Source organism: Oncorhynchus kisutch, linkage group LG5, assembly GCF_002021735.2.
Source record: "Oncorhynchus kisutch isolate 150728-3 linkage group LG5, Okis_V2, whole genome shotgun sequence".
NCBI classification, from domain to species: domain Eukaryota; kingdom Metazoa; phylum Chordata; class Actinopteri; order Salmoniformes; family Salmonidae; genus Oncorhynchus; species Oncorhynchus kisutch.
In genome coordinates, this window is record NC_034178.2 from 69,295,283 (window position 1) to 69,306,385 (window position 11,103).

Consider the following 11,103-nt stretch of genomic DNA (forward strand, 5'->3'; position numbering starts at 1 on the left):
TTCTAATGACTCAGATGAACTGGGTACTATGTTTTCCCATGGATCTATTCTAAAGACTCAGAGATGATGACTAATCTTTGCTTGGAGCTGAAAACTTGCGTTAGCTCCCCGATGTGTGATAAACTGGTACTGAACTAGTAGACTACCACTTTCCCCATGGAGCTACTGAAGTATCCTTATACTCTCTGGGGTAATATAACATGCAAGCTGATATAAGCAGTGGAGTAGTTATTCTGTCAGTGGAAGACTGTAGTACAATAGAATAAAGTAACTTAACTGTCCACTCCATTGAACAACAGAAATTTGTATTTTGTGCTGTCACATTATCCAGACTAACATAGCAGAGCTGGAAGCAGCACGGAATCAGATTTAGTCACCCGTGGAGCGGGTTAAGGGCTAAAGTTCTCTGGCTCCAGTGAGTGGGCATACTTTAACTGTAGTTTCTCAACTTTTTACTGTCTACTTTTCAGGATATTCTCTTATATGTGTTTGGCTCCAGGACATACTTCACTGTGAGTGGGCATACTTTAACTGTAGGACAGTGTTTCTCAACTTTTTACTGTCTACTTTTCAGGATATTCTCTTATATGTGTTTGGCTCCAGGACATACTTCACTGTGAGTGGGCATACTTTAACTGTAGGACAGTGTTTCTCAACTTTTTACTGTCTACTTTTCAGGATATTCTCTTATATGTGTTTGGCTCCAGGACATACTTCACTGTGAGTGGGCATACTTTAACTGTAGGACAGTGTTTCTCAACTTTTTACTGTCTACTTTTCAGGATATTCTCTTATATGTGTTTGGCTCAAGGTCTTTACGTGTCAGTGTCTACTGTCTACCTATGGCCTATGGCATACTGTTGAATAATGCTTTTCAAGTTTTTGTCTACCAAGCCTAAAAAGTACATCTCAAAAAGCGATCATTTTACCATAGTCTCAAAATGAACCGAGACGGTTCGATGAATCAGTCAAATAGATTTCATGAAGGCTTTTTTTTTTAACATCAGCAGTGGTTAAAGACTTATGAAACACGAATAACAACCCCATTCAGTTCCATAGGTTGAGTAATGTTTGTAAGCCAATCTGAAGCGGTTTATTTTTCAACTAAGCATCTATTGAGTCCTACACAGGTGTGCTACACAAGGCTATAGGGTCCAACAATACTGAAATGCGTCAAACAATTTTCAAGCAAGAATTCAATTGATGGATTGGCCAGGAAACCACTTACTTCCATTTACTGCTGAACACTGCATTTCACTGATAGAATACACCACACAGCACAACATGGTGGCAACAAAGCAGTACGGAATTACGTCTCTATTTTCAGAGATGCTGAATGTTCTTTGCTACAATAATCAGTCTTCATTCTTCAGGAAAACTGTTGTATTCATCTCTAATGTGAATGATAAGAGATGCACTTGACAACAACAAGCTTGCACCGCATACCCACACACACACACACATACCCACACACACATACCCCCACACACACACACACACATACCCCCACACACACACACATACCCACACACACATACCCCCACACACACACACACACATACCCACACACACACACACACACACTCACACACACACACACACACACACACACACGCAAGCACACACATATACACACACACACATACCCACACACACATACCCCCACACACACACACACACATACCCACACACACACACACACACACACTCACACACACACACACACACGCAAGTACACACATATACACACACACACACACACACACACACAGACACACACACACACACAGACACGCAAGCACACACATATACACCCCCCCCACACACACACACACATACCCACACACACACACACACTCACACACACACACACACGCAAGCACACACATATACACACACACACACACACAGACACACACACACACACAGACACGCAAGCACACACATATACACCCCCCCCCCCCCACACACACACACACACACACACACACACACACGAAAGCACACACATATACACACAAACACTTCAATCAGTTATCACACGGCCACTGCAATTTCCTGCCTCAAAATGCTTGATAATGTATATTATGATGAAAGGAAACACTGCAGGCGTTATGATGACCTATTGTCTAATCCTTTTTTACGCAGATCAAATAAAATCTAAGTTTATTTGTCACGTCGCGCCGAATACAACAGGTGTAGTAGACCTTACAGTGAAATACTTACTTACAGGCTCTAACCAATGGTGTGGGGAAAAAAGGTGTGTGTGTGTGTGTGTGTGTAGGTAAGTAAGGAAATAAAACAACAGTAAAAAGACATTTGAAAAAAGAGTAGCAAGGCCATATACAGACACCTGTTAGTCAGGCTTATTGAGGTAGTAGGTACATGTAGGTGTTGTTAAAGTGGCAGAAGCGTAAAAAGAGGGGTTGGCGAGTGGTGGGACACAATGGAGATAGTCCGGGTAACCATTTGGTTACCTGTTCAGGATCTTATGGCTTGGGGGTAAAAACTGTTGAGAAGTCTTTTTGTCCTAGACTTAGCACTCCGGGACCGCATGCCATTCGGTAGTAGAGAGAACAGTCTATGACTGAGGTGGCTGGGGTCTTTGACAATTTTTATGGCCTTCCTCTGACACCGCCTGGTGTAGAGGTCCTGGATTGCAGGCAGCTTTGCCCCAGTGATGTACTGGGCCGTACACACTACCCTCTGAAGTGCCTTGCGGTCAGAGGCCGAGCAATTGCCGTACCAGGCAGTGATGCAAGTTGCAGAGGGAGGTGTTTAGTCCCAGGATCCTTAGCTTGGTGATGAGCTTTGAGGATACTATGGTGTTGAACGCTGAGCTGTAGTCAATGAATAGCATTCTCACATAGGTGTTCCTTTTGTCCATGTGTGAAAGGGCAGTGTGGAGTGCAATAGAGACTGCATCATCTGTGGATCTGTTGGGGCGGTATGTTATGCAAATTGGAGTGGGTCTCGGGTTTCTGGTATAATGGTGTTGATGTGAGCCATTACCAGCGTTTCAAAGGGCCCCTAAGAAGGGAGGGCCCCTAAGAAGGGATGGCCCCTAGAAGGGAGGGCCCAATAAGAAGGGAGGGCCCCTAAGAAGGGAGGGCCCCTAAGAAGGGAGGGCCCAATAAGAAGGGAGGACCCCTAAGAAGGGAGGGCCCCTAAGAAGGGAGGCCCCTAAGAAGGGAGGGCTCAATAAGAAGGGAGGGCCCAATAAGAAGGGAGGGCTCCTAAGAAGGGAGGGCCCAATAAGAAGGGAGGGCCCCTAAGAAGGGAGGGCCCAATAAGAAGGGCGTCCCCAATAAGAAGGGAGGGACCAATAAGAAGGGAGGGACCAATAAGAAGGGAGGGCCCAATAAGAAGGGAGGGCCCAATAATAGGGGAGGACCCAATAAGAAGGCAGGGCCGCTCAGAAGGGATGGCCCCTAAGAAGGGAGGGCTCCTAAGAAGGGAGGGCCCAATAAGAAGGGAGGGCCCCTAAGTCTGTCTCTCTCCATCTCCACGTATGTGAAATGACAAAAGGTGGGGCCATGAAATTTGTTCTTAAGTAGTCAGTGATTGGTCATAGACATAGAGAAGATAGGAGGATGACAGAGAGAGGAGAACTCTGGCCCTAACACTGTCTCTCTCTATCCACCACTCTGGCCCTAACACTGTCTCTCTATATATCCACCACTCTGGCCCTAACACTGTCTCTCTCTCTCTCTATCCACCACTCTGGCCCTAACACTGTCTCTCTATATCCACCACTCTGGCCCTAACACTGTCTCTCTATATCCACCACTCTGGCCCTAACACTGTCTCTATATATCCACCACTCTGGCCCTATCACTGTCTCTATATATCCACCACTCTGGCCCTAACACTGTCTCTCTCTATCCACCACTCTGGCCCTAACACTGTCTCTATATATCCACCACTCTGGCCCTAACACTGTCTCTATATGTCCACCACTCTGGCCTAACACTGTCTCTCTCTATCCACCACTCTGGCCCTAACACTGTCTCTCTATATATCCACCACTCTGGCCCTAACACTGTCTCTCTCTATCCACCACTCTGGCCCTAACACTGTCTCTCTTCTGTCTCTCTCCACAGGTTTGTGGGCAACAATAGAACACAACAAGACATGAGGGGAGATTGTTTAAGCAGATGGAGGAACCAGTTATTTATTTGCAAGTAGTTACGAGGTATTACCTCAGAGTAAGAACAGTATAATGCTATCAGGACAAGAACTGGGGATAGATTAATGGTTGTACTTCTTGCTAGGAAAATGACATGAATGCCAACCGATACCTGATTAACAGGCCTGATGCCTGAATAACAGGCCTGATGCCTGAATAACAGGCATGATGCCTGAATAACAGGCCTGATAGCTGAATAACATGCATGATTACTGATTAACATGCCTGATGCCTGAATAACAGGCCTGATGCCTGAATAACAGGCATGATGCCTGAATAACAGGCCTGATGCCTGAATAACAGGGCTGATGACAGAATAACAGGCCAGATGCCTGATTAACAGGCCTGATGCCTGAATAACAGGGCTGATGACAGAATAACAGGCCAGATGCCTGATTAACATGCCTGATGCCTGAATAACAAGGCTAATGCCTGAATAACAGGGCTGATGACAGAATAATAGGCCTGATGCCTGAATAACATGCATGATTCCTGAATAACAGGCCAGATGCCTGATTAACATGCCTGATGCCTGAAATAACAGGGCTGATGACAGAATATCAGGGCTGATGACAGAATAACAGGGCTGATGCCTGAGTAACAGGGCTGATGCCTGAATAACAGGGCTTATGCCTGAGTAACAGCTTTCAAGTACTGTCAGTTCACTACTGCATGAAAATCGAATGTCCATGTCCATCAAACGGTAAAATTGAATTACTTGGGTCGCTTTGCAGTATGTCGTTTGCCATTCATTTCACAAGCATCTGTTAGCATCTGTTAGCTAACACAGCCTAAAGAGTCTATCAAGACACCTGTAAAATCCTCCCTTCTAGGCAACAAGGCTAACCCAGCTGTTTCAAATGACACCTATTCCCTGTGTAGAGCACTACATTTCTCTAAAACAACACCCTATTCCCTGTGTAGTGCACTACATTTCTCTAAAACAACACCCTATTCCCTGTGTAGTGCACTACATTTCTCTAAAACAACACCCTATTCCCTGTGTAGTGCACTAATTTTCTCTAAAACAACACCCTATTCCCTGTGTAGTGCACTAATTTTCTCTAAAACAACACCCTATTCCCTGTGTAGTGCACTACATTTCTCTAAAACAACACCTTATTCCCTGTGTAGTGCACTACATTTCTCTAAAACAACACCCTATTCCCTGTGTAGTGCACTACATTTCTCTAAAACAACACCCTATTCCCTGTGTAGTGCACTACATTTCTCTAAAACAACACCCTATTCCCTGTGTAGTGCACTAATTTTCTCTAAAACAACACCCTATTCCCTGTGTAGTGCACTAATTTTCTTTAAAACAACACCCGATGTGGCTGCACTGTTACTCTTGTCAACAGTAGTGCAATAGCACATTATACAGCCAATGAGATGGCAGTCTGCCAGTGTGACGACAGACTGTCTGCCAGTATGATGACAGCTTCTGTCTGCCAGTGTGATGACAGCTCTGTCTGCCAGTGTGATGACAGCTTCTGTCTGCCAGTGTGATGACAGATTCTGTCTGCCAGTGTGATGACAGCTCTGTCTGCCAGTGTGATGACAGACTGTCTGCCAGTATGATGACAGCTTCTGTCTGCCAGTGTGATGACAGACTGTCTGCCAGTGTGATGACAGCTTCTGTCTGCCAGTGTGATGACAGACTGTCTGCCAGTGTGATGACAGCTTCTGTCTGCCAGTGTGATGACAGACTGTCTGCCAGTGTGATGACCGCTTCTGTCTGCCAGTGTGATGACAGCTTCTGTCTGCCAGTGTGATGACAGACTGTCTGCCAGTATGATGACAGCTTCTGTCTGCCAGTATGATGACAGCTTCTGTCTGCCAGTGTGATGACAGATTCTGTCTGCCAGTGTGATGACAGCTTCTGTCTGCCAGTGTGATGACAGACTGTCTGCCAGTGTGACGACAGCTTCTGTATCTTACTCTTCTATTCTCCCCATCTCCTCCACTCCTTCTCTCCCTCTCTCTTCCTCACCCTGTCTTCCCATCTCACCCCCACTGGGAGAACATTACCCAGGGTAGAACATTACCCAGGGGAAAACATTACACAGGGTAGAACATTACCCAGGGTAGAACATTACCAGGGTAGAACATAACCCAGGGGAGAAATTACCCAGGGTAGAACATTACCAGGGTAGAACATTACCCAGGGTATAACATTACTCAGGGTATAACATTACTCAGGGTAGAACATTACCCAGGGTAGAACATTACTCAGGGTAGAACATTACCCAGGGTAGGACAATACCAGGGTAGAACATTACCAAGGGTAGAGCTTTACCAGGGTAGAACATTACCCAGGGGAGACCATTACCCAGGGTAGAACATTACCAAGGGTAGAACATAACCCGGGGTAGACCATTACCCGGGGGAGACCATTACCCAGGGTAGACCATTACCCAGGGTAGAACATTACCCAGGGTAGAAGATTACCAAGGGTAGAACATTACCCAGGGTAGAACATTACCCAGGGGAGAACATTACCCAGGGGAGAACATTACCCAGGGGAGAACAAATCCCAGTGGAGAACATTACCCAGGGGAGAAAATTACCCAGGTTAGAACATTACCCAGGGTAGAACATTACCCAGGGGAGAACATTACCCAGGGTAGAACATTACCCAGGGTAGAACATTACCCAGGGGAGAACATTACCCAGGGTAGTGTAGCATTACTACTGTCTCTGCTCCTAACCTAACCACAATGTGCTACAGACCTGGTCTACCACGCTGGGAACACAGCACCCGGACTACTTCTGACTAGCCCCTATGGATCCTGGTCAAGAGTAGTGCACTAAACAGTGAACAGGGTGCCATTTGGGATGCATAGCCCTGGAGGATTCACACAGACGATATGAGTTTTGCGAGGACCAAAGGGATTGATTGTGGTTAATATATGGAGAGTCAGTCCGACAAGATAATATTGAAATTAGGATATGATTAATAGTAAATTACATTTCAACATTTTCCCCACAGCTACTTCCACTTGAACTAGCATGCCACACATGGTCTGGGTCACTGCGTTACAATGTCAGTTGATATACAATCTTACTAACTGGGTGGTTCAAGCCCTGAATGCTGATTGGCTGACAGCCGTGCAAAAAATACATATTTTGTCATACCCGTGGTATACAATCTTACCAAAATTGTCTTCGACATAATTTGGTTCGTCCGGGAGCTGTGTTCACAGTATGGTTGGGTTAGGAGCAGAGGCTTATTCCTCCCTTCTGTTATGTACATCAGTGAAGATAAACTTAGCTTAGTGTCTAAGAAAATAGGTATTTTATTTTTTTGCTTTCCATTTAACTTTCTACACGTGTAAATAGATAATAGAATAGTGCCTTAATTATTTATTTGCATTTTATTTTCACTACCGTAAAATTAACAAATCAAGAAAAGCACAACTGAAGTCTGGCGGGTAAATCTTACCAAGAATGTCTTTGGCATCATTTTGTTTAGAATAACCACAAGTACAATGCAATAAACAACCCTGACAGTGTGAAAAATGTTGTACAGTGAAGCATGAATGTATCCAAGATTCCTCCACCATTGTCTAAAACCGAAGAAAAGAGTAGAGAGAGACAAGAGGAATTACTACTATATTTCACATGGAACACCACAAGAACAGGGCTTACCAACATGTAACACATCACAACGACAGGGCTTACCAACATGTAACACACCACAACGTCAGGGCTTACCAACATGGAACAAACACCACAACGACAGGGCTTACCAACATGGAACACACCACAACGACAGGGCTTACCAACATGTAACACACCACAACGACAGGGCTTACCAACATGGAAATCACACCACAACGACAGGGCTTACCAACATGTAACACACCACAACGACAGGGCTTACCAACATGGAAGAAACACCACAACGACAGGGCTTACCAACATGGAACACCACAACAACAGGGCTTACCAACATGTAACATTCCACAACGACAGGGCTTACCAACATGGAAGAAACACCACAACGACAGGGCTTACCAACATGGAACAAACACCACAACGACAGGGCTTACCAACATGGAACACACCACAACGACAGGGCTTACCAACATGTAACACACCACAACGACAGGGCTTACCAACATGGAAAACACACCACAACGACAGGGCTTACCAACATGTAACACACCACAACGACAGGGCTTACCAACATGGAAGAAACACCACAACGACAGGGCTTACCAACATGGAACACCACAACAACAGGGCTTACCAACATGTAACATTCCACAACGACAGGGCTTACCAACATGGAAGAAACACCACAACGACAGGGCTTGCCAACATGTAACACACCACAACGACAGGGCTTACCAACATGTAACACACCACAACGACAGGGCTTGCCAACATGTAACACACCACAACGACAGGGCTTACCAACATGGAAGACACACCACAACGACAGGGCTTACCAACATGGAAGACACACCACAACGACAGGGCTTACCAACATGGAACACACCACAACGACAGGGCTTACCAACATGGAACACACCACAACGACAGGGCTTACCAACATGTAACACACCACAACGACAGGGTTTACCAACATGTAACACACCACAACGACAGGGTTTACCAACATGTAACACACCACAACGACAGGGCTTACCAACACGGAAGAAACACCACAACGACAGGGCTTACCAACATGGAACACACCACAACGACAGGGTTTACCAACATGTAACACACCACAACGGCAGGGCTTACCAACATGGAACACACCACAACGACAGGGTTTACCAACATGTAACACACCACAACGACACGGCTTACCAACATGGAACACACCACAACGACAGGGCTTACCAACACGGAAGAAACACCACAACGACAGGGCTTACCAACACGGAACACACCACAACGACAGGGTTTACCAACATGTAACACACCACAACAACAGGGCTTACCAACATGGAAGAAACACCACAACGACAGGGCTTACCAACATGGAACACACCACAACGACAGGGTTTACCAACATGTAACACACCACAACGACAGGGTTTACCAACATGTAACACACCACAACGACAGGGCTTACCAACATGGAAGAAACACCACAACGACAGGGCTTACCAACATGGAACACACCACAACGACAGGGTTTACCAACATGTAACACACCACAACGGCAGGGCTTACCAACATGGAACACACCACAACGACAGGGTTTACCAACATGTAACACACCACAACGACAGGGCTTACCAACATGGAACACACCACAACGACAGGGCTTACCAACATGGAACACACCACAACGACAGGGCTTACCAACATGTAACACACCACAACGACAGGGCTTACCAACATGGAAGAAACACCACAACGACAGGGCTTACCAACATGGAACACACCACAACGACAGGGCTTACCAACATGTAACACACCACAACGACAGGGCTTACCAACATGGAAGAAACACCACAACGACAGGGCTTACCAACATGGAACACACCACAACGACAGGGTTTACCAACATGTAACACACCACAACGGCAGGGCTTACCAACATGGAACACACCACAACGACAGGGTTTACCAACATGTAACACACCACAACGACAGGGCTTACCAACATGGAACACACCACAACGACAGGGCTTACCAACATGGAACACACCACAACGACAGGGCTTACCAACATGTAACACACCACAACGACAGGGCTTACCAACATGGAAGAAACACCACAACGACAGGGCTTACCAACATGAAACACACCACAACGACAGGGCTTACCAACATGGAACACACCACAACGACAGGGCTTACCAACATGGAAGACACACCACAATTACAGGGTTTACCAACATGGAACACACCACAACGACAGGGCTTACCAACATGGAAGAAACACCACAGCGACAGGGCTTACCAACATGTAACACACCACAACGACAGGGCTTACCAACATGTAACACACCACAACGACAGGGCTTACCAACATGTAACACACCACAACGACAGGGCTTGCCAACATGGAACAAACACCACAACGAGAGGGCTTACCCACATTTAACAAACACCACAATGACAGGGCTTTCCTAGGGCTTACCAAATTGTAACAAACACAACAATGACAGGGCTTACCAAAGCTGTTTTTCACATCCCTCCTTAGACCACACAGCATGACTACAGAACAGTGCCTGGAGGGTTCTCAGAGCATCCAAAGAAAAATCAAAGAATCAGACACTGGTTGAGGTGTATCTAGCAGAGTCCAGGTGGCTACAGTATGTTTTCAGAGCCTCCAGTTGTATCGAGCAGAGTTTAGAGTACAGATCGTGCAACACAGTCTAAGTCAGTGTGAAGTTCCAGACACCCACTCCCTCCCGTCTTGTGCTCCCTCTCTCTCGCGATCTCTCTTGTCTCTCTCTCCCTCCTCTCTCTCTCTCTCTCTCTCTCACTCTCTCTCTACCTGTCTCTCTTACTCTCTCTCTCTCTCTCTCTCTCTCTCTCGTCTCTCTCCCTCCCTGTCCCTCTCTCGTCTCCCTCCCACCCTCCCTGTCTCTCTCTCTCAATTCAATTCAGGGGGCTTTTCTCTTTCTCACCCTCTCCAGCCGTACCATTCACCAGAAAGTAGTCCTGCTTCTATGGCTGCACCTCATCATCCCTTATCTTCTCCTCCCATGGACTAGAGGAGATGTATTCTCTCTCTTCATGTGACGCACAAGTCTCTCTCTCGCTCTCTCTCTCTCTCTCACAACAACAGGCTGAAGTAGCTCCTTCACACACACACCCTGGTTGATTTCAAGCGGATAGGTTTCAAGAAATGCTCCACTGCCTCTGCCACAGAAAGGTTTCCAATGAGCACCACGTCTTCAAGTGTCCTCATGAGACAGGTTTTCTCTCTCTCTCTCTCT

General features: G+C 46.2%; 1 protein-coding gene across 1 annotated transcript in view; it reads right to left on the minus strand.

The window, feature by feature from the left end:
• grip2b (glutamate receptor interacting protein 2b) overlaps positions 1-10,605 on the minus strand; it is a 223,823-nt gene extending 213,218 nt beyond the window's left edge. The window contains 1 exon segment of the mRNA XM_031825732.1: positions 10,334-10,605. Within this exon segment, the coding sequence (XP_031681592.1) occupies positions 10,334-10,373 (40 nt within the window). The 5' untranslated portion in view covers positions 10,374-10,605.
• Between the last annotated feature and the right edge of the window lie 498 nt (positions 10,606-11,103).